The following is a 27943-nucleotide window of genomic DNA, read 5'->3' as shown; positions in this document are numbered from 1 at the left end:
TAGGTTCTTCTCCAGCTTCCCTTTCTCGCGGCTCGCAGCTGCGGGACCTCAGCGCCGGCACGCACTGCGGACGCGACCGCAGCGGGCCCCGCTCCCCCTGGCGGCCGCGCCCCGCACTGCAGAGGTAGCACGCCCGCCCCGCCCTGCCCCGCCCCGCCCTGCCCCGCCCCCGCCTCGGCTGGCCCGGCCGGGGGAGGGGTCGCGGCGGCGGCGGCGGCGGCGGCGTCAACGGCGGCCCGGGCGGTGGGAGCTGAGGCGCCGGAGCAAGATGGCGGCGCGAGTGCTGCGCGCCGGTGGAGCGGCCTCGGCCGGCAGCTTTCTGCGGCGGGCCGGCCCCTGCAGCCTCCAGCCCGGGCTCTGGTGAGCAGCGCCGCCCTTTCCGGGAGCGGCCGGGGAGGGGCCGCCGCGGGGCGGAGGGCACGGGTCCCCGGCACGAGTGTACGCCCCGGCCCGGCCGCGCTCCCACTGGGCAGGGCCTCCCGGACTGCGGGGCGGCGGGACCGAGGCCTCGGTCGGCGCGGCTGGGCGAGTCGGAGCCTCGGCGGGGTCGGAGTGCCTGCCCGCCGGGCCGGCCGGGCTCAAGGTCACGGTGGGAACGACGCTCGGCGCCGAAGCCACGTCCGCGCGCTAAGCCTGCCCGGCCTGCGGGACCCTGACCCGGCGCGACCCGGAGCGGTGGCAGGGCGGCGGGCGCATGCCTGAGGCCGCAGGCCCTGAAGTTGCGGCCGCCTGAGAACACTGCTCGCCCGCGCAAAGCCTCAGTGCTTGATTCCGCAAATGGCAGTTGAGATAACCCTCACCTCCTGGGTTGTTGTGAGGAGGAAATAAAATACCGCATCGTCCCCGGTGAGCCCTCAAGTGGAGGTCGGGGGAGTAGTGAAGAGGTGTCAGCCCTAAGAACAGTCGTTGACTTGCATTTAAAAGTAGATAGCGAATCAAAAAGTACGTACAGTTATCAGCACTAAGGGGACGTTGTCTTCATGTTTAAACTTTTTCTTTTTTTCTAACCTCATTGGATTAAATATTTGGTTTTCAGAATCCATCCCTGAGATAGCCATGTCCCATTTTCCAAATCGAAAAACCAAATCCCATACTAACTTACACGTCGATTTGCTTCTTCGTTTTCTTTACGTTGGGTAACTTAAATTTTCTCTTTTTGTTTGTGTTTAATTAAATAGTGAGCCTATAGAAAATACAGTTGGCACTTAAAAATGGAGGCAGGAGGGAACTACCTGTTTGTTAAACTCTTAATATGGGCCAGCTTTGTACTGATACGGCTTATTTAATGTAATCCTAGTAGCACTCTTAAGAAGTAAGTAATAGGATCTGCATTTTAGAGATGAGAAGGAACCTAAAGGGCTTGAGACACGTGGCTGGAAAAGGCATTTGAACCCAAGTTTGTGAGGCTTGAGGCCCAGTGCCCTTCCTAGGACTCATGCTCAACTTGTGTTTCAAAATTTGATATTTATGTTTCCAAGTTGGTTAACAAATCACCCTCCTTTTATTTTTATTCTGTTATTAAGTATCTACTGTAGCTTTATTTTTTCACACAGGTGATAAAAGCCCATGAAATTGATATTTTCTTCTTTTCACAAAAGACAGCTGAGAATGAAGGTGTTCCCCTAAAGGTCACTTGAAGCTAATAAACTGGAGATTTGGGCCCGGGTGTGCCAGGTACCCCCACTTCCTGCTGGGGCCAAATGCTCTTGACACTGGCCTCCTTGTCTCTATACAAGGTCCCCTGTACCTTCTGACAACTCACTCCTTCCTGAGCTCTAGTCTGCTTTAACTGTAGGTGTTCTTTAGGACTCAGTCTGGACCCAGCTAACTCATTGATTCTATCAGATATTGAATGTATATGATGTCGTTGAAACCCTATGGACCTGAGCATAATAGCCATGGTCACTCTCCCCAGGAAGCCATGGCAGAGGTGAAATCCCACGTAGACTTACAGATTGAGGTAGGTGACATGGGAGAATCAGGGAACCTCCCTGCATGAGGTCATGGAAGGCCTCTCCGAGAAGGTGGCATTAAGCTGAGACCTGAAGGGTCAGTGGGCATGAAAGCCGTGAACGGGAGGAGTCAGGCATGCTGGGAAACCCGAGAAAAATCTAAGAGCAGGAGTAAAGGGAAGATGGAGAACAGGTGGCGAGCAGCAGGGGCCCGATAATTCCAGGCCTTACAAGCCATTGAGAGAGCTTGGATTTTACTCTGAGAGCCATGGAAGACGTTTAAAGGTATACACTTTAGTGTGACATGATCTGATCTACGTTTTCAAAAGATCAGGCTGACTGAAAAGGGGACAGTCAGGATGATGGCCAACTAGGCAGATGCTGGTGCCATTTACCAAGACTCATTTGTTCCAAAGGTGAGAGTGCCCACCACGTGCCAGGTGCTGTTGGGAAGCATCAGTGAACACAGGGTGCTTGCTAGTCATTCAGAGGAGGAGGAACAGGTGCAGGGTGGGGAGGGGGCGGATCCAGGGCAGTTTTGAACCCGGTGAAATTGGAGATGTCTGTGGGCTGCTCGAATAGAAAGACCCAGTAGGCAGTTGGCTTACTGGACCTATATGACTCCTCCAAGGAGATGTCTGGACAGCATTTGAGAGTTGTCAGCATATAGGAATGCAAAATGTTAATAGATCCATTTGTTTCAGTATACTATATTGTATTTGATTGAAATTTTTCATAATAAAATGCTTTTTTAAACTATAGGAATGGATGAGATTGCTTGAGGAGTGTGGATAAAGAAAGAGCTGAGAAGCAGACCCTGGGCTGTATGGTTATTTACAAGCTGGATATAGGAAGGAGAGGCAGCAAGGGAGCTGGAAGGGGCAGCTGTTAGGTCATTATGGGTCAGTGCCCTGGGGCGGTATTTCAAAGAGGGAGAGTGGTTCAGCTGTGCCAGATGCTGCCAGAAGGTTAAGATGACGGAAGAAAACTGCACTTAACGACAGAGGTGTGGTGAGTGACTTTGCAAGAGTGGTTCCAGAGGGACGAAGGACACGTTCCCGGGAGGCTGATTTGCCAAGCACATCTTTGCTCTGCTCAGTGCTGGGCCCTCTGCTCAGCTGTTTACTGAGCACTGCACCAGTGTCCCCCAGGTGCTGGAAACGACCACGTACCCAGAATTTAACTCATCTTCCTCCTGCAAAGCCTGCTTGCTCCTCCTGGGCTCTCTCTCCCCAGCCGTGGAACATCTTGCATTTAGTGGTCCCGGCCAGAAACCAGGTCTTCCCCAAGCCCTTCCCCGCCTGCTCCCACCCATCTAGTCAGTTGCCATATCTGTTAGTTCTGCCTCCAGCACGTCTTGACTGTGCCTCTGCATCACCACTCGGCTGGATTCCTATCAAGAGTGTAGACTTGAAGCCATTGGTGAGGGGGACAGCTAGAGAATTCCCCAGAACAAATGAGCAGGACATTTTCCTACTAGAAAGATCTCTGACATGAACCCTGACTGGATCCTAATCCCTCTTCCTTTCCACCCCACCTCCACCAAGAAAAAATCCATAAAAAACATTTTAGGGACAATTGGGGACATTTTAAGTTGGAGTGGATATTAGATATTATAGAATTATTATTTTCCTTAGATGTGATATTTATTATTAGTGACGTGGTTTGTCCTTGATCTTAGGAGATGTGTGCTGAAGTATTTAGGGATGGTGTATCATGATGTCTGCACTCTGGTTTCATATGGTTTGGTAAAAATGAAAAAGCAAAATATATATAAACAGTAAAAATTATAAAATGTTCATTTTTCATCTAGATACAGGGCATAGTGGTCTTTGTTATACTGTTCTTTCATCTCTGTCTGAAGTTTTTCAAAATGAAAGGTTGGGGAACCGCTGTCTCTAGCAGCAGTGGAGAAGACAGATTTACTGGGCTTGGCGGTGGGGCGGGGGAGGGGAGTCCCATGGCTCCTGCTTTAAGGCAAGACTCTTCTTAGGGTGGGCCCTTCGGCCTCCGCCCCTCCCCCTCGCCTCTGCCGTATTCACATTCCCCTGGCTCTGGCAGCTAGAGTTCTGCTTCCGAGAAAGTCCTTCCTCCTGTGGGCAGCAACCTGACAAACTGCTCCTCATCTTCCAGGCCCTCAGCTCAACAGGTGCCTCTTCAGAGGTCTGGTCCACGTCTCCCTCAGGCTGACCTAGACCCCACTCCCTCTGCCCCAGCCCGCCACGCCCACCACCTGTGTCTCCACGGAGGGGCCCTTCTTCCCCTGGGCTGTGATCACGTTCGTCCGTCTGCTTCCACCAGCAAACCGAGCTCTGTGAAGTCAGGGCCAGGCTTATTCCTCTTCGTAGCCTCAGCCTGGCACGTGCAGGGCACAGTCCGTGCATATTTGGTGATCAGATGACCAAAGCTCCTTGCCTCATCCTGTGGTCTCTGTGTTAAATGTATTTCCCTTCTGTAATTTGCCCCGACTAAACCGAAACACCATCTTCCACACCTAATCAGTATCCGTGTCTTCTCCTCTTCACTTCAGGAGTATCTTTTGAATGTAATCCATCCCCTTCATCTCTCCTGCCATCATCTTAACCCAGGACCATCCTTTGGTCCATCCAGTGAGTATCAGATGCCTTCGGTGTGCCGGTACTGCTGGGCTGGGCAGCCCGCCAGGAGCCCAGGAGCCATGCTACCTGCCTTTCTTGCTTAGTCCACCCACCACACCACCGCCGGGCTGCTTTTTACACCTGGATCTTTTCTGAAAACTTGCTAGCATTGCCCCGTCTACAGGATAAGGTCCAGCTGATAGGCTTGGTGCACGGGAGCCCAGCCCCCCCGGCCCGCTTGCCCTCCCGTGGTTCCTCTCACTGTCCTCCCACACCCTGTTCTCTTGCCTTCCTGAACACTTTGCTGTTTCAGAAACATGCCACACAGCTTCACGACTCCATGCCCCAGGACACGTTGTTCCCTTTGACTGGGATTATCACTGGCTTTGTCCCCTGTCTTGCTTGTCCTCCAAGACAGAGCTAGAATGTCTCCACTGGAGTCCCTCTCACTCCTTGCAGGCCAAGGCCAAGACGGTTCATTCCCTTGAGTTCCCACAGTGCATGTGAGTCCACAGTGTCTGTGACTGCTCTGGCTGTTTACTGATAGGTTTTTCGCATGACTGTGGGCAGGCTAGGCATCTGTTCATCTTTGTATCCATTGAGCCAGGCACATAATGCTTATTCTATTAGAATCTAGTATTTTGTAGGATGCGCTGCCCCCTACCTCACCCTCTGTAAAGTGCCACCCAACACCTATATGTTATAAAGACAGCTGATTGCAGTGTTCATCACTCTTGGTAAAGCACCCTGGTCCAGCCCAGGTCTTATCACCCTGACAGCTGTTGGCATGGCTGCTTCTGTCCCTTTCCGTGATTCAGCTTGGACAGTGAGATGGACTGGGCTCATGAAGCAGTTTTGGTCACCTGCCAGCTGAAAGATTTCAGAGTTCGACAGTCAGTTGGGGCTATGCTGCGCCACACTGTTTTTCATTTGTCAAGACAGTTGCTACCTAACTTTGACAAGTAAGCAGCACTCAGGTTCTTGTGTGTGTCCCGTGATGTTGACTACTTCTTAGGTTAATCTTTAGCTTACAAAGTGGTGTCATATCCCTTACCTCATCTTATCCATCCTAAAGTAAATCCCTTTGGTATTAAAATCTGGAACGAATGCTCACTTGGGGAGGTTTGTGTGGAGGAGGCATCCCTTATTAGTGAAAATATTTTGAACTTTACAGTTAGATCTGGGTTCATATTTTTATCTTGCTGCTTCTTAGCTCAGGTTGTTTAATAACCCCTGTGAGCCAGTCCTTAAAATGCAATAATACCTACCTTGCTAGATTGTTCCGGGGATGAAATGAGAAGACAGGAACAAACTGCCTAGTTCAGTGCCTAACAGGAAGTGTGTGTTTATTAGCTTGTAATCCCCTTAAATTCTAAGGAGGAAGGGAAGAATTACTTCGGAATTTTTTTCCCTTCCAGATTTAGTCTGTCAATAATTCTTTATTATGCTCTCTTATTTTATAAAGTATTAAATGCCATGGGAATTAAATATCAATATGAGTGCACATGGTATACGCTTGTCTATGCACTTCTGGAAGGATTCATTAAGAACTATTAGTAGTGGTTGCTTTGGTGAGTATTTCTTAATGAAATTCCTTAGTGCTGATATTTTTAGAAACTTCCATTGTACCCATTTCCTAGTTCATAATTGTTATTCCTAAAAAAAAAAAAAGAACTATACAAAGCCCCGTTAAAAAAATCTTAAAACTGGCCTCCCCTGGTGGTGCAGTGGTTGAGAGTCTGCCTGCCGATGCAGGGGACGCAGGTTCGTGCCCCGGTTCGGGAAGATCCCACATGCCGCGGAGCGGCTGGGCCCGTGAGCCATGGCCGCTGAGCTTGCGCATCCGGAGCCTGTGCTCCGCAACGGGAGAGGCCACAACAGTGAGAGGCCCCCAAAAAATCTTAAAACTTTCTACTTTGCATATCACTAATTTTATATGCTTGACATTTCGCTTCGTGATATTATTTAAGCAAATATCCCAAAACATGGTGTGTTTAAAATACTTTAAACACGGGAATTCCCTGGTGGTCCAATGGTTAGGACTTGGTACTTTCACTGGCGAGGGCCTGGGGTTCAATCCCGGGTCAGGGAACTAAGATCCCACAAGCCACGTGGCACAGCCAAAAAAAATAAAATGAAATACTTTAAACGAATTGACAAAAATGTTTTTATTTTTATTGAAGTAAATTTTACCATGATTCATTTGGAGAATTGCCTTCTTCAGAATTAGTTTATTTATATAATCAAAGAGTGGGGACTTCCCTGGTGGCGCAGTGGTTAAGAATCCACCTGCCAATGCAGGGGACACGGATTCGAGACCTGGTCTGGGAAGATCCCACATGCTGCGGAGCAAATAAGCCCATGCGCCACAACTACTGAGCCTGTGCTCTGAAGCCCGCGTGCCTAGAGCCCGTGCTCTGCAACAAGAGAAGTCGCTGCAATGAGAAGCCCGTGCACCACAACGAAGAGTAGCCTCCGCTCACCACAACTAGAGAAAGCCTGCGTGAAGCAACAAAGACCGAATGCAGCCATAAATAAATAAATAAATAAATATGGAAAGGAAAAAAAAGTGAATTGAAAACAGAGACAAACACCATATGATTTTGGTTTCTGCTAAAGAGCTAATAGTTTATATATATAATTTCTTTTAATTTTAAAAGTTTTTTTAAGTAGTTTTTAAAACAGTTTTTAAATCTCACCATTAATCAGGTGCTGTCCTAAGTGCTTTAAGCATATTTAGTAGAAGTTAAACATGTTCTTAAAAATATACAAGAGTAGGGCTTCCCTGGTGGCACGGTGGTTGAGAGTCCGCCTGCCGATGCAGAGGACGTGGGTTCGTGTCCTGGTGCCAGAAGATCCCACATGCCGCGGAGCGGCTGGGCCCGTGAGCCATGGCTGCTGAGCCTGCGCGTCTGGAGCCTGTGCTCCACAACGGGAGAGGCCACAACAGTGAGAGGCCCGCGTACCGCAAAAAAAAAAAAAAAATATATATATATATATATATATATATATATATATACACATACACACAAGAGTAAGATAAAAAAACATAGTCAATACAGATATTATATGGGGAAAGATGTGTGTCTCCTCTATTTTAACTCTCCATCCTTCCTTCAGGGATACCACCATTAACACTTCTTAATTCTAAGGCATTTTAACATATAATAAAAGCAAAATGGAAGAATTTCCAACTTCTTTTTACAAGTGCCGCTTAGGACTATATATTTTTGTCCTATGCACTAATAAGAAAAATTGCATGTACTGGTATTAACTTGTTATTTTGCTTATTTAACATGAGCTTGCTGCTTTTTAATCTTAAAAGATTTAAAAAATGCTTTTCTGTTTCTTGATCATTACTGTATTTATAGAAAACATTTTATTGTTAATTTTATATTTGTATATTTTGTTTATATATTTGTAAGCTCCATCGGTCAAAAAAAATCTTTTTATTTGGTTTCTAGCTATTTGTGATAATATCCTATGAATTGGTTTTTTAAATTTAAAACAGTCATATGGAGTGAAAAGTGTTCTGTAATGTTTGTTCATTAAAGCAGCAAGTCGACTTTTTTTAAGAAAAAAAAGGAAAAGGCTGCCAATGTAACCCGTGAAATTTAGAGTTCTGTTTTTTCTAAAGCACCATAGTTGAATAAGAATAGGAATTTATATTAATGTGGAATCCACACGTTCATCTCGTGAGGCATTGGGGAATTTGCATGTCATGCAAGTTTTTCTTGCCTCTTGTTTAAACTCCCCTTCCTCAACACCTGGGGTCACTCTCTTTTCCTCTTATATTTGCTTTATGGTATCTGTGCCCTTAAACAGGTCTGCTAAACAGATTGAAAATGGTCTGTAGGAAATCATCTAGTGTTTACAAGAGATCCCCCCAGAAAAGGCTCACACTGGCCTGTCAGTAGCCAGAACTTGTTTTGAAGCACTGGATAAGATCTGTGTTTGTATTGGTCATTTGGAATCCCAGCACATTACTGCCCTTGGCATGATCTAGCAAAGGTCAGAAAATATCATTTATGTGTACATGAATTAAAGATCAAAACAATAAAGAGTATGCCGTGATAGCCCCGGCCAGAGAGGATGGTCATCCACATAAAGGCGATTGTGCAGAAAGAATGGGCACAGACTCAAACGACTACATTCTCTATGATTCCATATATGAGACATTCTGCAAAAGGCAAACTATAGAGACATAGAACAGATCAGTGGTTGCTAGGAGTTGGGAGAAGGGTTGATTACAAAAGGAGGAATTTGAGGGAGTGAAGGGACTGTTCCCTATCTTAACCGTGGTGGTGGTTACATGGCTTTATGCATTTGTCAAAACTCACAGAACTGTATGTCCAAAAAAGAGTAATTTTACTGTGCATGAATTAAAGTGGAGAAGATGAAGGGACGCGATTTGTCATTTGATTATGGTTGTGTGAAGTTAGGAAGAGGGTGAGTCTCAGCCAGGCTTTAATTTTTAAAATCTTGTTCTCAGGTTATATATACCTATATACCTTACCCATAAAGGAGTTTCTAAACATGCACTTTAGATATTTTAGCTAATTTTAGGTATAAAAATAATATATGTATATGGAAAATTCTCAAAGAGTCCAGAAGGTTATACAGCGAAAAGGAAAACTCCTCCCATCCCAAGCCCACTCACAGTCCCCAGATGTCCTCACTATTAGCAGTTCACTTTGTGTGTGTATTTGTGGTACTGTTCTGGGCCTGCTTTTCCATGTAACTCATCTCAGCGATACCAACATATCAGTGCGTGTAGATCTACCTCATTCCTTGTATTGATTGCATTCTATTCTGATTTTGGCTCTACCTTGATTTATTTGACCAGTCCCCATTAATGGGTTCCAAATTGCCTGTACCAAGAACAAACTGGAAACAAGGTAGTAAGGAATGCTTGCACGCATTCAGCTGTGTGCACTTGTCTAAATATAGCTGCCCGTGGGACATACTACAAGTGCAACTCTTAGGCCGAAAGGCCTACGCAGTTTTAATTTTGCTATAGATAATGTCACACTGCCCTCTAGGGAGGTCACACAAATTTGCGATCGCACCAGCAAGCATATGGGAATTAAACATGCACTTAAAATTTCACGGGTAAAGTGTAGTTTGTTCCTTAAGTCAAATCTATCTTCACTTCCTGACAGCATGGATAGTAGGAGTTCAGTTATAAGATGAAAATAAGCAAATTATTTATATGTTAATGAAGTCTGTATTCTTCGGTTTTTGTGAGTTAAAAATCTTGATTCTAAGGTTAGTTTAGTTTAGGGGTAAAATCGTTTTTTTAATGAAAGAATTCATTTCACTTTCTCTGTATATTCCTTTTCACATTCTTTTGTTGTGGTAAAGTACATATAACATAAAATTTGCCATTTTTAAGTGTACAGTTCAGTGGCGTTAAGTACGTTCGCATTGTTGTACAAGCGTCACCACCATTCCTCTCCAGAGCCTTTTCATCTTCTCCAGCTGAAGCTCTGTACCCATTAAGTAGTAACTCCCCATTCTCCCCTCCCCTCTGCCCCTGGCAACCACCATTCTACTTTCTTTCTCTGTGAATTTGACTATTCTAGGTTTCCTTGTATGTTTTTTCTATGTTGAAAATTTCCTTGGAGGAAGGAAGAACACACGGTGGAACTCAACAGAGATACACGTGAGAACTCTCCTAGGAGTGCCGAAGTTACTTCTCTCACACTTGGCTCCTGCGTTCAGAGTGCACGCTGGTGACATGGAAAGTGGACATGTGGTATCCCAGGTTCTAGAACAGTGCCTAGATGGTGTGCTCAAGGCGTGTTTGCTGAATGGATTGATGAAGTTATGAAAACAGTGTACTACACGACACAACCTAAAGACCCTGAGATCTTCGTACCTCTGATTAAACTCAGATTTTTGCATTTGTTATTCCATAGGAAATTGGCGTCTTCCAATATCAGACCTCGAGAGGACAGCTGGTTAAAATCCTTATTTGTCCGGAAAGTTGATCCAAGGAAAGATGCTCACTCTAATCTCCTAGCCAAAAAGGAAACAAGCAGTCTGTACAAATTACAGTGTGAGTCATAGGTTTGCTATCTTCATAGTTGACTTTTTTCCCTTTGTTCATCAGTTTATCGTTGAATTTTCTTTTGTTTCAGTTCACAATGTTAAACCGGAATGCCTAGAAGCATACAACAAAATTTGGTGTGTATACCAAACTATCCTTTACTTGGGGAAAAATAATGATTTTAATATTTGTCAGTTGTGCTAACCCTTGATAGCAGAGCGAGATCTTTCACACCTCTTCTTAGAGCTGAACATGGAGAGGCTCTTAAGTTGAGCTCTGTTGGGCATTACCAAGGGTGTTTTGATTTTAAGCGCTCGTTCAGCTAACTCCTCACATAGGCTATCAGACTGGAGTGTTACCAGACTCTTCAGGTTGGAAGGCACCTTGCAAGGCGGTCTAGCCCAGCTGCTCATCCAGTGCTTGAGTCCTTTCTGCAGCCTTTCCTGACGCTATGCTTAAATACATTTCATATGCTCCATTTCTGGACAGCTCTGAGTGTTAGGAGTTAGAATTCACATCCCTGGGACCTCCACTGTGTCCAGTTTTACTCCTAAGTAATACTGCCACGTGAGAGCCCTGTATGGATTTCAATAGAGCTGCCATTTCTTCCCAGGTCTTCCATCCACCAGGATTCAGGCCCCTTCAGCAGATTCTCATATGACATGAAACCCATATATTCTTATAGAATTTGTAAACTTTAAGACCAAAGAGAATTAAGTGCATTAGTTCTTAACAGAAATAGCATTTTAATGATCAGTTGTCCACAGATATAATTTGAAAGCTTTTTTTTAACCTTTCATATCTGCTGCTTTCATGAGAAAGCAAATGATTTTGTTGCCAGAATCAGCATAACTTTCAGAAGCAAAACATCTTTTGTTGTTTTTTTTTTTTGGAGGTGGTTCATGAAATATAACATTAGTGTTGAGTTTCTTGCTCACCTCAGCACAGTTCTCTTTATTTTAGAAGTGCCCTAAAAACAAAACAAATGCTTTTTTCTAATTGTCTTCTCATAAAATGAAATTTTTCTGTATGCTGATATTTCCCTGGATTATCTTTCCTGTCCTGTTTTTTTTTTTTTTTTTTCACTTCATCTCCTGTCTCAGATTCCTGGCTATCTATTCATGTTCTCACTTCAAACTCAATGTGTAGAATTACCCTGCTCTTCCAGTTTCTCCATGTGTGACACTCACCATAGTTTTATTTGACTCTTGCCTTAGTTTTACATGGTTAGCCAGTCACGAAGGGCTGTGTATTCTTCATTTGCCGTGTGTTTTGCTCCTCTTTGCTTGTTTCCCTCTCCGGGCCTGTTGAGACCCATTTCCAAGCAGCCCTTTCTGACTGCCTTCCTGGGTTTGAAGCTGCACCTGTACCTTCACCCCACCCTGCAGTCCATTACCCCAAAGTTTGTCACATTGATCTGCTTGAGTTCTGTTTTCTCCTTCATCATGTTTGTTTTTCTTTTCTCTGAAACTCTCAGCAGCTCCCTGTTTCCAGCCTGGTTTTTAGGGGCCCAGATAATGAGGTTCTTCCCAGCTCATCAAGTTCTGAGTACAAGTACTACCTACCTTACAGCCCCCATTCACCTGGGTCATCTGTGCAGGCTTCCATCTGCCACACTAGCTCCAGTGCTGGGTTGTTTACTTCCTGCTCATGTCATGTGGCAAAAAGAAAACCCATTTCCCTGATATAATCTGTCTTTCTCCACCCCCGATTTCCATCAATCCCATGTGATTTCTGAACATTCATGGGTCATACATCAGATACATTTAATATCTGATCTCAATTTTAAAAGTAAATGCTACCCTTCAAAAAATTACGTGGGGGCTTCCCTGGTGGTGCAGTGGTTGAGAGTCCGCCTGCCGATGCAGGGGACACGGGTTCGTGCCCCGGTCTGGGAAGATCCCACATGCCACGGAGTGGCTGGGCCCGTGAGCCATGGCCACTGAGCCTGTGTGTCCGGAGCCTGTGCTCTGCAACGGGAGAGGCCACAACAGTGAGAGGCCCGCGTACTACAAAAAAAAAAAAAAAAAAAATTACATGGTTTGGTCATTGTACTGGGTCTTAAAGACATTTGAGTTTTCAGTTAGACATAAGACCATTCAGAGATTTTCTCTGTTAACTAGTCATATCCACCCAGTCCTAGTGCTTCAACATCGGGTGGTGATCACTAGCTTAATATCACTCGACGTCAGCAGATAATCAGAACAGGTTCCATTTCTGACCCTTGATAGCTTTTTGCATCCATTGTTGGATCTGTATGGCACTTTTTCATCGTAATTTTTCTATTCAAAAAGTGTGCACATTTTAGCTTTTCTCTTGGTATGATGCAGTTATGCCTCTTCCCTTTGCCTTTCCCTGTCCGTCAGAATCTGTAATGTGGGAAGGTTTCCGTGGAACCAGGCTCTGACACCTCTGTTAAATTAATACACTGCCAGGACCATGCGCGATCAATAGCGACAAACTGGGCGGTGTGTCCAGCGTGGGATTAGGTGCGATACCTTTCAGATCCCCTCAGCTGGTTGAATTGAGTAGAAACTAATTTATGCCTCATGTCGTCTCTTTCATTTGGATTCTTCTGCCCCTTTGACGCCCTTCGGGGTTGTTGGGGTCAGGGTTGCTTCCAGACTGTTGTGTCCCGGCTCCGTCGTCTTCCTTAAAGCCCACTCGTTCTCTGCTGCTGCTTCCTGTGCCTCCTGGGCCGCTCCTGTCATCTGCCCCATCCTCCACATGACCTTCTTCCCTTTCTTCTCCCGCGTTCTTTTTCTACTATTCCCATTTCTCTCATTCTTCCCATCTTTGGAACCAGCAAAAGTTAGCTTTCATACGCATCACCATTCCTAAGTATATACTTCTTTTTTTTTTTTTCCTGAAACAGCAAATAATAGACTCAGTTCCTGGAATTTTTGGACCTTTGGCTCTTCTTTATCATTTTTATCAATATACTTGAGTTACTTACCACTGTTCTAGATAGCTGGGGTATCAGTCACCTAAGCTTCTGATAAGTGGGACATGAGAGCACAACAGAATTCAGCCAGAAGGCTAATTCTGCGTGTCTTTTTATCATAAACATATTCTGAGGTCAGTTGTCAGAACACAGAGTAGATGACCTTTTCCTGTTACTGATCATGTGTTGTCCACCTGGTGTAATTTTGGTGGTTGTTTAATTAGTGTTGCTCTTTCTTCTCTTTAAGTCAAGAGGTGTTGCCAAAGATTCATGAAGATAAACATTACCCTTGTACTTTGGTGGGGACTTGGAACACGTGGTATGGCGAGCAGGATCAAGCTGGTAGGAAGCAGAAGACTTTGGAATAAACACTTGTTCCTTAAGCCTTTACTGTCATTACTTAAATGATTTTTAACATAATGCTTGTTTTTATAAGCAAAGCTTTCCAAGTCTCAGTCTAGTTTTATGGTTAAAGTAGTTTCTCCAGTAAATCACTGCAAAAACTCCTTTTTGATCATTTTTCATGTTTGAATCTATTATTGAAACTTTATGGTGTAACTTGAGCCAACACACGTTACAGTTTTGTGCTGTGTTAACACCATGCGTATCTAGAATATTTTCAAGGTAAGAGTATCATGAAACTCTAAATGTATGTTCTCGTTTAAAATATATTTCAGTTCACCTCTGGAGGTATGAAGGCGGTTATCCAGTCCTCACGGAGGTCATGAATAAACTCAGAGAAAATCAGGTAATGATTTTTGAAAAAGACTAATGATATAGTAGATGTTAGTACAGAATTAAATGACTCTTTTCTGTCATCGTTTTTGTTAGTAAACTGTTAGTTTTCTGTAGTAAAAATTTTATTATTTGGACTCTCGAGGTTGTATTTAAACATAGAGTAACCAGTTGTAATACTATTAAAATAATAGTTCTTACTGTAAAAGTCAGTTGTACTTTGATAAGCTGGAACTTTGAAACCGGTAAGTCAGTCTGGGTTACCTAACACATATCTGCTTCAGGAACTGACAACCACATATTCTTCATTTTGGGCCAACTTTGCTATCCTCCCCCTCCCTTCACGAAGAGGTGTGTGTTAATGGAGAATATTCTACCAGCCATACATTATTAGGAAAGAAAACCTTTTGTGTAGACTCCCCGTCCATATATAAATGACTTTTTTTTTTTTTTTTTCTTTTGCCTCGCTGCGAGGCTTGTGGGATCTTAGTTCCCGATCAGGGATTGAACCCGCACCCTCAGCAGTGAAAGCATGGAGTCCTAACCACTGGACTGCCAGGGAATTCCCAATATAAATGGCTTTTTGATTATCTGTTATTTTGAGGTGTCCATATCACCTGTCTCGATATGCTGTCAAACAGAAGAACCTAAAATCATAGGAAATTAAATGAGTTTACTTTGTCATTTAAATAATTAGGATGACTGTAGTTTGACATCTAAGCTTGGACACTTTTGAGAGTGAAAGGGAATACTAATCGTCATTATGCTGGTTCAACAAGATGTAAACTGGGACTGTCTCAGGCCAACTGGACCCTATCTATAATAGTATTCTATTGTGAGAGGAACATAAATGTTGCTAAAGTGGGTTTATATATAAATCCTCTAATATTTATGATATAAATATTAGAAGATTTCATGAGCACCTTTGTTCACTCAAAGGAATTTGCGGAATTCCGTAAGGCGAGAAGCAACATGCTTCTCTCGAGGAAGAATCAGCTGCTATTGGAGTTCAGTTTCTGGAATGAACCTGTCCCACGGTCAGGACCGAATATATATGAACTCAGATCTTACCAGCTCCGAGTAAGTACTGAAATAGGAGTTAACTGTCCCCTTGTTCTTCTGTGCAGAAGGACACGCACCCCTGATGCTGAGTGGACAGCAGACACTGAGCGAATGCTCTGTGATGTGTTTGGCTCGTTTTCTCCCCTGTCCAGTTCTTCTCCTCTTGTTTCCTTTTTTTAAACCTTCCTTCTTTCTCCTCCTTTCTCTTTTCTAAGCTCATTTGTTTTTTATAGCCTTACACATAAGAGGAAAGACCTAACATGCAGGACCAGCTACATTATATAGCATCTATTGTCCTTGAACTAGAGCAACTAATAAGCATGTGACTATTGAATACATTATACAGCACTGTAAGACAAAAGGGGAATAATATTTGTACGACTTTCCAGATATTTCCCTACTTAGGTGACCACTAAAAAGAAAGGCCCAGGTGGCAACATAGTTAAAGTGAAAAAGTATCAGTAGATCTTGGTGGTCTAATACTCAGTATTATACTGGAAAAAAAACAAGTGATGTCTTTGTTAGGTTTACTTAAATTGAATTATTTAAAAATTTCACAATAAAGTCTGAATAGGTACCAACAATTTAATCATCGTGGGCCTAACTATGGTTTTCATGACTATAATTGGATGACTTAATTAACTCTCACTTTGTGTGTATGTTGTCTTAGATGAAGCCACAGAATATTACTTCCACTGTGGGATAGGTATGAACACAGTGAATAATACTATTTTGTTACATTTTTTTAATCTGTTAGATCTCACATTATTAAAAGTTAATTTTTAAGTTAGTCTTGTCATTTGATGTGTTTTATACTGTTAGTTCCATATTTCTTCACAGAAGAACTAACAAACCAAATCCAAATCTCTTTTCAGCCAGGAACTATGATTGAATGGGGCAATTACTGGTGAGTATTTTACCAAATGATGAGTTTGTTAAGTCTTATAAATAGATTCTTCTAGGCCATAGTGTTACTTCTAGAAATAAAATATGGGGTTAGTGCCATGATTTGATACTAGACTGTTGTTTTGTTTGATATATTTGTATTACGAAATTTTTCAAACATTTACAAAACTAGAGAGAATAATACCACGGTCTCCCTTCCATACCCATTACTTAGCTTCAGTAATTATCAACACGTGGCCAGTCTTGCTTAGGTCTAAATCCCCCAACCCAGAGTATTTGGAAGTAAATCTCAGACAACATAAAATTTCATCTATAAATATTTTAGTATATATCTCCAAGAGATAAGGACTTTTTTTTTTTTTTTTTTTGCGGTACGCGGGCCTGTCACTGTTGTGGCCTCTCCCATTGCGGAGCACAGGCTCCGGACACGCAGGCTCCGTGGCCATGGCTCACGGGCCCAGTCGCTCCACGGCATGTGGGATCTTCCCAGACCGGGGCACGAACCCATGTCCCCTGCATCGGCAGGTGGACTCTCAACCACTGCGCCACCAGGGAATCCCAAGGACATTTTTTTTAAAGAAAAACAAAACCCCCCAAGTGTCACATGAAGTTATTTCATATTCTTCTTGGATGTTATCTTTTCTGAAATGTTGCTTTTGTCACATAAACAGAGCACCACAATGATACAATTGCTTCTTTTTTTTTCTTCTTAGTTTAGCAAAATATGAATTTTTCTTCAAACTGATCTATAGATTCAACAGAATCCCAATCAAAATCCCAGCAGGCTTTAGAAATGCAAGGGACCCAAAATAGCTAAAACAACCTTGAAAAAGAGGAACAAAGTTGCGGGACTCACGGTTCTCAATTTCAAAACTGACTGCAAAGCTAGAATAATCAAGACAGTATGGTACTGGCATACGGACAGGCATATAGATCAATGGGATAGAATTGAAAGACAATAAATAAATTCTCACACATATGAGCAATTGGTTTTTGACAAATGTACCAAAGCAATTCAATGGGGACAGATAATCTCATCACAGGGTCCTCAGACAACTGGGTATCCTTGCAAAAAGATGAATTTAGACCCCTGCCTCACACTGTATACAAAAACTAACCGAAAATGAATTGTAGACCTAGATGTGAGAGCTAAAATACAACACTTTGAGAAGAAGACATAAGGGAAAATCTTCGTGACCTAGGGTTAGGCAAAGAGTTCTTACATAAACACCAAAATCACAATCCACAAAAGAAAAGAAATGGTAAATTATAATTCATCAAAGTTAAAAGCTTTTGTAATTAAGTTTTACAAATTAAAAGACGGGTCACAGACTGGGAGAAAATTTTGCAAATCACATATCTGATAAAGGACTTGTATCCTGAATATATGAAGAAATCATACAACTCAATCACAAGAAGATAAATAACCCAGTTAAAAAATGGGCAAAGGACTTGAATAGACAGTTCTCCAAAGATACACAAATAGCCAAAAAACGTATGAAAAGTTGGTCAGCATCACTAATCATAAGATAAATGCAAATCAAAACCACAATTATTTTCCATTCATCTCACACCGTTTAAGAAGGCCATTATCAAAAGAACAGAAAATAACAAGTGTTGGCAAGACAGAGAAATTGGAACCCTTGTGTACTGTAGGTAGGAATATAAAACGGGGCGGTCATCATGGAAAATAGTACAGAGGTTCTTCAAAACATTGAAAATAGCATTACTCTCTGACCCAGCAGCCCTACTTCTGGGTATATATTCAAAAGAATTCAAAGTAGCATCTCAAAGAGATGTTCGCACACCCATGTTCATCACAGCATTATTCACAGTAGGTAAGAGGTGGAAGCAACCCAAATATCCATCAACAGATGAATGGATAAAAATGTGGCATATATATAATGGAATATTAATGCAGCCTTTAAAGGAAATCCTGCCACTTGCAGAGTGAACCTTGAGAACATTATGCTAAGCAAAATAAGCCAGTCACAAAAGGACAAATACTGTATGATTCCACTAATACAAAGTTTCTAAAGTAGTAAAAACCGTAGACACAGAAAATGAAAAGGTGGTTGCCAGGGGCAAGGTGCAGGGGAGTTGGTGTTTAGTGAGTATAATTTCAGTTTTGCAAGATGAAAATGTTCTGGCGATCTGCACAACAATGTGAATAGGCTTGGCCCTACTGGCCTGCACAGTTGAAAATGGTTGAGATAAATTTAATGTCAGGTGCTTTTTACCACAATAAAAAATAAAATCATAAAATAAATTTGAAAAAAAATTTAATGGGCAAAGAATTTGAATAGACATTTCTTCAGAGGAGCTCTATGAATGCCTAAAAAGGACGTGAAAAGCTGCTCAACATCCTTAGTCAGTATGGAAATGCAAAGTAAAACCACAGTGAGATAGTACTTCATACCCACTAGGATGGCTATAATTAAAAAGACAGAATAACGTGTTGATGAGGTTGTCAATGAATTGGTACCTTTACACATTTCTGGTGAGAATGTAAAATGGTACAGCCACTTTGGAAAAGGAAAACCATGACTTTTTACTTACTTTCAATTTATATATATTCTCTTTTTTTCAGTTATAAAATTTCTTGCTTTGGGCTAGATAATTTCTAAGATCTACCTCCAAAAAACAGTTCTGGGATCTTTTTTTCTAATCTTTTCTTCTTAGGTCATCAAAGGCTAAATAATGCAAGGTAGAATTCCTTTTCATTTGAAAACGAAGAAATACATATTTGATTGTATACTATTATTGTAGACATCATTTTATTAAGGAATTGGGGGGTAGGGTTGATGCTATAAGTGTAGTAATTTAGTTGCCCACAGAATAGGATCACCCAGTTCTATGTTTCCGTATTACTCATTGAGACTTGCCCACCGTGGAAACCACAAGGAAGGAACTGAGGTTATTCTTCAGTTATTTTAAAAATTATTTATAAAGCCAGTTCAGCATTCAGTTTGTATTTTGGCACATAGGTAACTAAGGTGGTGATCTCCTCTTCACTACATGCTTCTGATTATTTCCAGGCTAAGGCAAGTTATGTTTTCTTTGCCTACTGAGAAAGTGAATGAGAAAAATTCAGAATGAAAGGAACAGTCCTGAATATTTATCACTATCAATGAAACTGAGGGTTTTCCCCCTTAGGGTTAGAATGCACATTAAAGTGATTTGCTTAATTTCAATAATTTACAAATCAGATTTGTAATTTTTGTGAAGACTATGATCACTTCACACTACATGTAAGGTTAAAGAAATTAACATCGCTTGGAGGTAGCCCATGGGGGCAATAGCATGAGATCCCTCCTTTTCCCCTAAAGAACCTGAAAGCATGGATCACCTTCGTGGAGTTGAGCACGTGGTGAATGAGAGCCAAGATGTACAAAGTGACCTTGAGGAGACTGGCTTCCTCACTCCCACCACAGGCTGCCCTTGCTCTGATTCCACACCCCCCTTTGAGATGTTCTAATTCAGTTACTATGAAGTTTGCCTCTAAGAAGAGAATGTGCTGGTCAAGCCGACTCACTTATCTTGTCTCTCACTTTGGATATTAGTGGATTGAATCCTTGTCCATAGTCTCCAGCTCTTTTAAATGAATTAGAATGAATCCATCTTCCCAAGTCCTGTCCACTCTGGGACCCTAATATGACTGAGACATCAGGCCAAGCCTGGGCAGTGTTGACTGGGTAACTGGGGTGTGGAGTCTCTTGAGAGACTCTGTCTGTGACCTTCCTACATCACTTGAAGCTGCTTCCTTCATTTTCAACTTTGATTCTAGAAAACTGCTTTAAGAAAATACATACATTTTAAAAACTTGTTTAGGATTTCAAGTGCATCACTAAATATAAAAATAAAGTACTGGTGCAGACACAAAAGAAGGTGTTTAAAAAGCTGATACCTTTTGCAGCAGAGAACCTTAAAAAGCAAAGTTTAAGGCAAGTGCCAATTTTTAACCAATTTAATCACAATTTCATTTTATACACATAGACACGTGTACCCACACATGATGCATACATAATGAATGCCATTTGGTACTCATTTTCCTAACGGTTTGCTCAGGTAAGTGGGGAGAAAAGGAGGCAGCTTCAGTGTTGGCAGTGACAGTGAACTGCCAGGAAGCTCACGTCCATGGTTCTTCCATGTGCTGTCTGAGGGGTCGCAGAATTCGACACCCGCCCTCGGCCGTAGATCACAGAGCTTGCGGGTTTCTCAGAGTTCACGGTGTGCATCTGCTTTGTAGGTGTGCACTCCCTTCCTCTCTGTTTTAAGCCCCGTTCTCGAGGCAGGGTCCCTGTCTCCCTTGGAGTACAGTGCCTGTGGCACCGTGGGGTTCTCGGATCGAGAATTCCCTCACTTTCTCTCAGTGTGTTCTTGGAAAGCAGCTTTTTTTAAGTTGACAGGTCCTAGCCTACCCTCTGTCAGTTTTCTAGACTTTACGTTAAGAATCAGCAGTGCAACCACATATCCTCACGTTGTTGTTTTTATTTTATTTATTTATTTATTTATTTTGGCTGTGCCGGTCTTAGTTGCGGCATGTGGACTCTTTAGTTGTGGCACGCATGCAGGATCTAGTTCCCCAACCAGGGATCAAACCTGGGCCCCCTGCATTGGGAACGTGGAGTCTTACCTACTGGACCACCAGGGAAGTCCCATGTTTTTATTTTAATAGTTATGAATTACTGTCCACTTTTCACAAAAATGACTGCTGTAGCTACAGAAAGGTACATCTTATGTACATTAAAATAACTTTCGAATGCATTCTGAACAACTTGCACTGAGGATGGAGGGAACTCACTGATACTTTTTAACATACCTGATTCAATATCTGAACGTTTTTTTTCTTATAGGGCTCGTGCAATTCGCTTCAGACAGGACAGTAATGAAGCAGTTGGAGGATTCTTCTCCCAGATTGGGCAGCTATATATGGTGCATCATCTTTGGGGTATGTTTTTTTCCCTTCATTTTTGTATTCCTGGGATTTCAGAGTTCGTTACTAACTAACTTGTCCTAGGCAGTAAACCGTATCTCAAGTCAGGAACCTTAAACACTGCAGCTGAGCCAAATGTCCCAGATGGAACATAGGTGCTGGGCTACCTGGAACAAGAGGTCAATAGTGAAGGGTCCACAGATGTGCGGCACGTCAGTGCGCTGGTGAAAGTGAGAGTGGGGCGAGAGGTGAGGCAGCAGCCCCGGGCGAGGGGAGGTGACAGAGCTGCCCCCCGGCTCCCTCAGGGACGGTCCTGCATTCCATGCAGAGGAGGTGCCCACACGCGCGCCCACCCCCTGCCTCGGGTCTGACTCTACTGTCCCAGAGGCCCTTCTCTTGCCTTTTCCATCCCTGCCTACTGTGGTTTGGCACCACCTTTGGTGTCTTTCAGGGCCTGACTCAGATGTTCCCCTTTGTCCCCAAGGGAATGTCGCTGTCCCCTGAGCCCCCAGAGCCCAGTACTGTGTGTGTGGTCACAGTCATGGCTGTTTGTGTCTGTCTCCCTGCTGAACAGGAACCGGGTCTCAGCAGTAGCTTGGTTCATTCTGGGCACATTTGTAAATGGTTATTAAAGAGATGAAAAGCATGACTTTTTCCAAACCTTATTAATTTGCTGAGGTGTTGGTTTGCCCTGTTTGGTCCACCAAGTGCTGCAGAGTCACGTGCCTGCTGGGTTAGCAGGAGGCTCAGAGATGGGTGACAGGTCTGCTGAGCGGGAAAGCAAACCTGAGTGACAGGCCACCAGGCCGTGCACGGTGAGTGACGCAGGGAGTTCCAGTTGGGGTCCTCCGTGTTAGGAGTGTATATCGGGATATAAAGGGATACAACGCTATGAATTGGGGGAAAAGCAATGAAAGGTGAAATACGAGCTAGACTTCAGCATCTAGATGGGACTGACAGGTAGAGGTGGGAAGGAGGGGCAGGAACAGCAATGGAGACACGGGAAATTATAAAAAGTGCTCAGGAAACTACAGATAGTGCCGACGGGCTAAACGGTAAGATACCTGCTGGGGACCTGGGTCTAAATGGGTGAGGTGAGGCAAGAAAAGTCATTTTCACATTGTGCCCCTGGAACCTTTCCCTGAAACCCTCCGTGTCTAGGGAGGAGACCCCACTCCAAGCCCCCGCCAGCCACTGCTCACCTCAGCCACACACACTGGGCTTCCCCGGCATTTAAAAGATTGAAACCTGCACCAAATGATTAGAGGCCACCAGTAACCCTCAGCTCCCAGAATGTCAGGGGCAGTGGTGTTCCTGGGAGCTGTTTTCTAGCCAGCTGAGATTTGACCTCCTAAGGTTCAGAGTTTTCAAATGAAATAGATTTGCAAACAGATCTTTAAAAGATGTGTTCTGTGTCCCTGCCTTTCGATTATACTAAGTGTAATTTAACCTTTATGGGTTCAAGGTGGGAGTGAAGTCATTTTTATCATTATTTTTTAGTGCATGATTTGTCCAGAGGATATAAACTGAAAAGACAGACCCCTCCCCTTCCCCAGCCTGGAGGGGCCTCTGAGGGCGGCCTCTGTAGTGAGCGAGCACGGAGGCGGATGGGTCAGGACCCACGTGCTTTGGCGCACAGGCAGAGGTCAGGCACATGTCTACTCTGAGGCCCTGCCCTTCTCCACCTTCCTTTTTGTCTCGAGTCTGTGTCCCCAGTGTCCACTGCCCACTTCCTACTTTATAGGAAAAAGTCTTTGAGATGTGCAGAGATGAATTCTCAGTTGTCTGCCTCCAAACCTTACCCTCACTTTTCCATCTTTTTTTTTTTTTTTTTTTTATGCGGTATGCGGGCCTCTCACTGTTGTGGCCTCCCCCGTTGCGGAGCACAGGCTCCGGACGCGCAGGCTCCGGACGCGCAGGCTCAGCGGCCATGGCTCACGGGCCCAGCCGCTCCGCGGCATATGGGATCCTCCCAGACCGGGGCACGAACCCGTATCCCCTGCATCGGCAGGCGGACTCTCAACCACTTGCGCCACCAGGGAGGCCCTTTCCATCTTTTTTAGAGAAAGAGAACCAACATTTATCAAGCACCTCCAGTGTGTTGGTTATTTATGCACCAGTCCCTTTAATCCTTACAGCCACACACCACAAATGAGATACCTGTGACTCACGGGTGGTGAACAAATCACCCAGGACTCACAGCTGTTCAGGAGCTGAGCCAGGCTCAGACGTCGCCAAGTCTGGCTTCAAAGCAGGTCTTCCCCCCAGCACAGCCCCCCTTCCTGTTACCCTTGCACGTGATGCCATCCCTCCCCCACCTCCTCAAGGCCTCGCTGCAGCCACAGCTCCTCCACCACCCCATCTGTGGCTTCCTTCCCTTAGTATATGAATGGGCTCAGTGCCTCCCATCTTTAAAAGCCTCCCCAAACCCAAAGGTGCATTGACAGATGAACAAAATGTGGTTTGTTAAAATTCATAGAAACAGAATGTAGAGTAAAGCGTATCGGGTTGGGAGAAGAGGGGAATGGGAAGATATTGTTCAATGGATAATGGTGGCACAACAAGAATGTACTTAATGCCACTGAACTACACATTTAAAAATAGTTAAAATAGTAAATTTTGTTATGTATATTTTACCCCCCCCCATTTTTTTTTTAATTAAGAAAATTTGTAAAAGAACACAGGCCTCTCCAACCTGTGTTCCCTGCGGGGGTGGGGGGCAGGGGGGTGGCGAGGGGTCACCACATGGTACCTTAGGTGTACACCCGACCCCAGTGAGGACACTGCTGCTTGTCACATGAATGTTAACTGTTTTCCTCCAGGTGGTGAGAGGTAAAAGATTTTGTTTTCCTTCTATTTTTCAGCATCTTCAATATTTTATGTAATAAATTTATGCTCCATTACTAGTGGAGGCAACTTTTGTCTTTAGATGGTCAAATTGCCAGGCCTGCAAGGTTAGGTCTTCTCATAGGGAGAAGGAAGCCCCAAAACAGAAACTAGAACTGAGGAGGGAGCCCCGGGTGATCTCTTAGTCACGACTGACACCGTGTCCAGATGCCTAGGAGGCATTTCCCTGGTCACTGGTTGGAAGGATCTGGCCCGGGTTGGGAATCAGAGACCAAGGCACCTGGGTGAGATATCCGAATTGTACCCCCAAGGACTCTGACCCTTGGCCCGTGCTCTTCCCTCCACCTGGAGCGCCTTTCCCTCCCGTTCCCGCGTGTCGATAATGAAATGGCCTGTTCAACCTGAAGACCCACTTGGTCAGATCACAGCTTCCAGGCAGCTCTCCCTGGTCATCTGTGTTCTCCCTGTTGAGTCTCTTTGTTCTCCACTACCTTGAATACAGTCTCACCCAGATCACTGTAGTGCTTTATAAATGCTGAGAAAAATGGAATTTAATATTGCTTATCCGTAGTCTGACAGTGTGTGGTTACAGATTTAACATGTGTTGAGGAAGTTCACTTGGTTTGTAAAGGCACGTCTTGAATCCGCTAGACTGTGAGTCTTGAGAGCGGGTGGTTTTGCATCTCCCACGAGGCCTAACGGTTGCTTAGAATAGCCAGCTCACCGTCATTCCATTTTAGTACTGAGTTCCCAAAGTATAGGCGGTCCCTGACTTACGACGGCTCAACTTAGAATTTTCCAACTTTACGATGGTGCAAAAGTGATCCACATTTAGTAGAAACTCTACTTCACATTTTGAATTTTGCTCTTTTCCCAGGTTTTCGATACATTCTCTCGTGATGCTGGGCAGTGGCAGCTGCAGCTCCCAGTCAGCTACACGATCACGAGGGTGAACAACCAATACACTTAAAACTATTCTGTTTTTTACTTTTAGTGCAGTATTCAGTAAGTTACATGAGATATTCAACACTTTATTATGAAATAGGCTCTGCGTCAGATGATTTTGCCCAACTGTAGGCTAATGTGAGTGTTCTGAGCATGTTTAAGCTAAGCTAGGCTAAGCTAGGATATTCCAGTAGGTTAGGTGTATTTTGAATGCATTTTCGACTTACAATATTTTTGGCTTACAATGGGTTTATTGGGATGTAACCCCATCATAAGTTGAGGAAGGTCTGTAGGGTCTTTGAGAAAACGAGGAGTGCAGCAGAATCAACACTTAATGGATACACAGTTGACCCTTGAACAACACAGGTTTGAACTGCTGGGGTCCACTTATATGCAGATCTTTTTCAGTAAATACACACAGTACTATATGACCTATGGTTGGTCAAATCCAACGGTACAGAACCATGGATACAGAGGGCCGGCTATGGGAGTTGAGCCCCTGTGGATTTCGGTATTCACAGCGGATCCTGGAACCAGTCTCCCACTGTACTAGTGGAATTATGTTTGGTTTAAGTCTTAATTCTTCTGTGTGGCTATTTTGAAGCTTACAAGGATCTTCAGACCAGGGAAGATATACGGAATGCAGCATGGCATAAACACGGCTGGGAAGAACTGGTATATTATACAGGTAATATCTTAATAGGCATAAAACATTTCATTCTTCTCATCTCATTGTTTTAATGTTCTTTCACCCTGAAGCTAATATGTATTTTAAAAAAAAGTAGTACGTTGCTCTAGGATCATGAATTGTAAGGTTGAGGGAATGGAGAAATAGTCATATTTTTCTTTGACAGTTACAGGACATTTTTTCAATAGAGAATATTCATTCTTTCAAGTATATATGTTGTCTGGTACAGTTCTCAGATCTTCATGTGTTGTAAATTTTACATCATTACCCTTTTGTACATTTCTGTATTCTCTGAAAATTATACAAATAAATTTTTTTCTAAGCTTTTCCTTTCTCATCAAAATTGTCCATTCCCCAAAGCATTACAATTTAATACAGCAATTAAAAAGTAATTTTGAAAATTAATTTGGTATTTAGACTTTCCATATGTACATGTGTATGCATGTGTACATGTGTACACCTATATATGTACACACACACACACACACACACACACACACACACACATCTCCTAGTTGCTTGATTTTTAGAAGAAAACAACCAGGCTGAATGACACCAATGCAGGTACCACCTATGTTGCACGTCAGGTACATTTAAGCCCATATCCTACCAGGAAGATCAACGAGTAATTTGTTCTGGAAAATAACTATTATCTTGTCTTTTAATTCAAAAAAATCATATAACTGTATGTGGCTTTGCTGTTTATTCTTACATTTCCATCAGTTCCCAAAGATGTGTTTTACTTAGCACTGATAGTTCTACAAGTACAGTGTATTTGTTCCTTTATACAGGATACAGTCAAATTATTTGATGTTATATAAATTTTAATTCAGTTGAAAGAACCTTCTGAGAAAGCACCATTTTTCTCACAATATGGACTTTCCTAATTTCCTACAAATGAAAGACATTTCTGACAGAATGTTTTATTATCATCTTATAGGATGTCAGCTGATCTGTCATTGGCTTGTGTATTTCTTCCCCTGAGATCAGTCCTAAATATTCCAGTACTCTATTCTGATTTCAAGCAGCATGTCTTCTGAATATTCTTAGCAACCTATTTGTTAATGTATATTTACTGCAGTCTGTTTATAAAAGCACGAGCCTAGTAATCTTGATCTTTGTTTTCAGTCCCACTTATTCAGGAAATGGAATCCAGAATCATGATCCCACAGAAGAGTTCACCCCTCCAGTAAAGCTACAGAATTTCGATGTGCCTACATAAATTTATGTGACAAGTACTTGTCATAAATTAATTTGAACTGTATATCAAGTGAAAAAGAAACACTGAAGTGTAAACTGCTGTATATAGCTTGTAAGAGACCTCTTTTCTTTAAAGTTTACAAAATCACAAGAAAGTCAACTATTACAGTTTGGCTGATTGTAGCAGTGCTCTGTAGTCCTCTGAAACATCCCTGTATTTGTCACATATACCTTACAATACCGGGCCACCTCTCCCCACCCTCCAGGAAAAGAGGGCCCAAATTAAAATTGGAATCATCTCCAAATAAGAATCCAACCATGGAAAAAAGTTAGCCATTTCTTTATAAAAAGGAAATCTGTTTTATAATTACAGATTTTTAGACAAATTTCTTGTATCAGGAAGAAATATAAATTTTGTCATGTTTCTGTAGCATTTTTCTGAGTCTCAGACTAGGAACAAATTATAAGTGTACCCAATACCTGCAAATGTTTTTCTTCACTCTCATTTTTAATGTCAGCATAATAAACAGTGTGTCATTACTGAGCTGGAAGTAGTTGATTCGTAATTCAGTCTCCACATTGTGTATCGTGATATCTTTATATGAGAGGAAAAAATGGCTTGAACCTGTGTATCATATGTGACTTTGAAATGAACACCTTGAATAGCACTAATTTTTATTTGTAATATTTTTCTATAACAAAACGAGTAGCACTAGGAAAAGAGGTTTTATTTTGTAAACAATCATCTGTGACCTCAGACATTCTCTGGTTAATATTTTAGTAAGCTCACAGACGATTTTTCCAAGATCATGTATGAGGGGTGGTGCATGTTGAGATTTAAATTGGCATAAAGCTGCATACTTTGTCTAGCTCTGATTTAATTTTTTAATATAGTGTGCCAATTTTGTGACTGTAATCATGTGAAAATCCTGTTGAAATGAAAAATTATGTCTGATGCCCAGATCAAAGAATTTATGTTAAAATAAAGTGTGAATAAAAATCTCATATCAAATGTCAAGCTTTTACATGTGAATGGTTTTCTCCAAGAACATATAAAAGTCAATAAAATCCTCTTAATT

The 27943-nt window shown here is 42.9% G+C and overlaps 1 protein-coding gene across 1 annotated transcript; it reads left to right on the top strand.

Moving 5' to 3' along the window:
• The first annotated feature begins 206 nt into the window (after positions 1–206).
• On the top strand, positions 207–27943 carry NIPSNAP2 (nipsnap homolog 2). Its single transcript, XM_060077970.1, has 10 exons — positions 207–360; positions 10471–10610; positions 10693–10738; positions 13793–13887; positions 14223–14293; positions 15220–15360; positions 16218–16249; positions 21105–21199; positions 25581–25664; positions 26793–27943. Exons 1-10 carry the CDS (start codon positions 269–271, stop codon positions 26855–26857), a joined length of 861 nt encoding a protein of 286 aa, XP_059933953.1. The 5' UTR covers positions 207–268; the 3' UTR covers positions 26858–27943.

Source organism: Mesoplodon densirostris, chromosome 16 (genome assembly GCF_025265405.1).
Source record: "Mesoplodon densirostris isolate mMesDen1 chromosome 16, mMesDen1 primary haplotype, whole genome shotgun sequence".
Classification (NCBI taxonomy): domain Eukaryota; kingdom Metazoa; phylum Chordata; class Mammalia; order Artiodactyla; family Ziphiidae; genus Mesoplodon; species Mesoplodon densirostris.
Note: the sequence above shows the minus strand (reverse complement) of the source record. Positions and strands in the feature narration are given on the sequence as shown.

Excerpts from the sequence above, each read along its gene's own strand:
- NIPSNAP2 (XM_060077970.1), top strand. The coding sequence starts at position 269 with ATGGCGGCGCGAGTGCTGCGCGCCGGTGGAGCGGCCTCGGCCGGCAGC. Across the intron at positions 10,739-13,792 it reads GAAGCATACAACAAAATTTG|TCAAGAGGTGTTGCCAAAGA; the intron begins GTGTGTATACCA and ends CTTCTCTTTAAG. Across the intron at positions 16,250-21,104 it reads ATTGAATGGGGCAATTACTG|GGCTCGTGCAATTCGCTTCA; the intron begins GTGAGTATTTTA and ends TTTTTCTTATAG.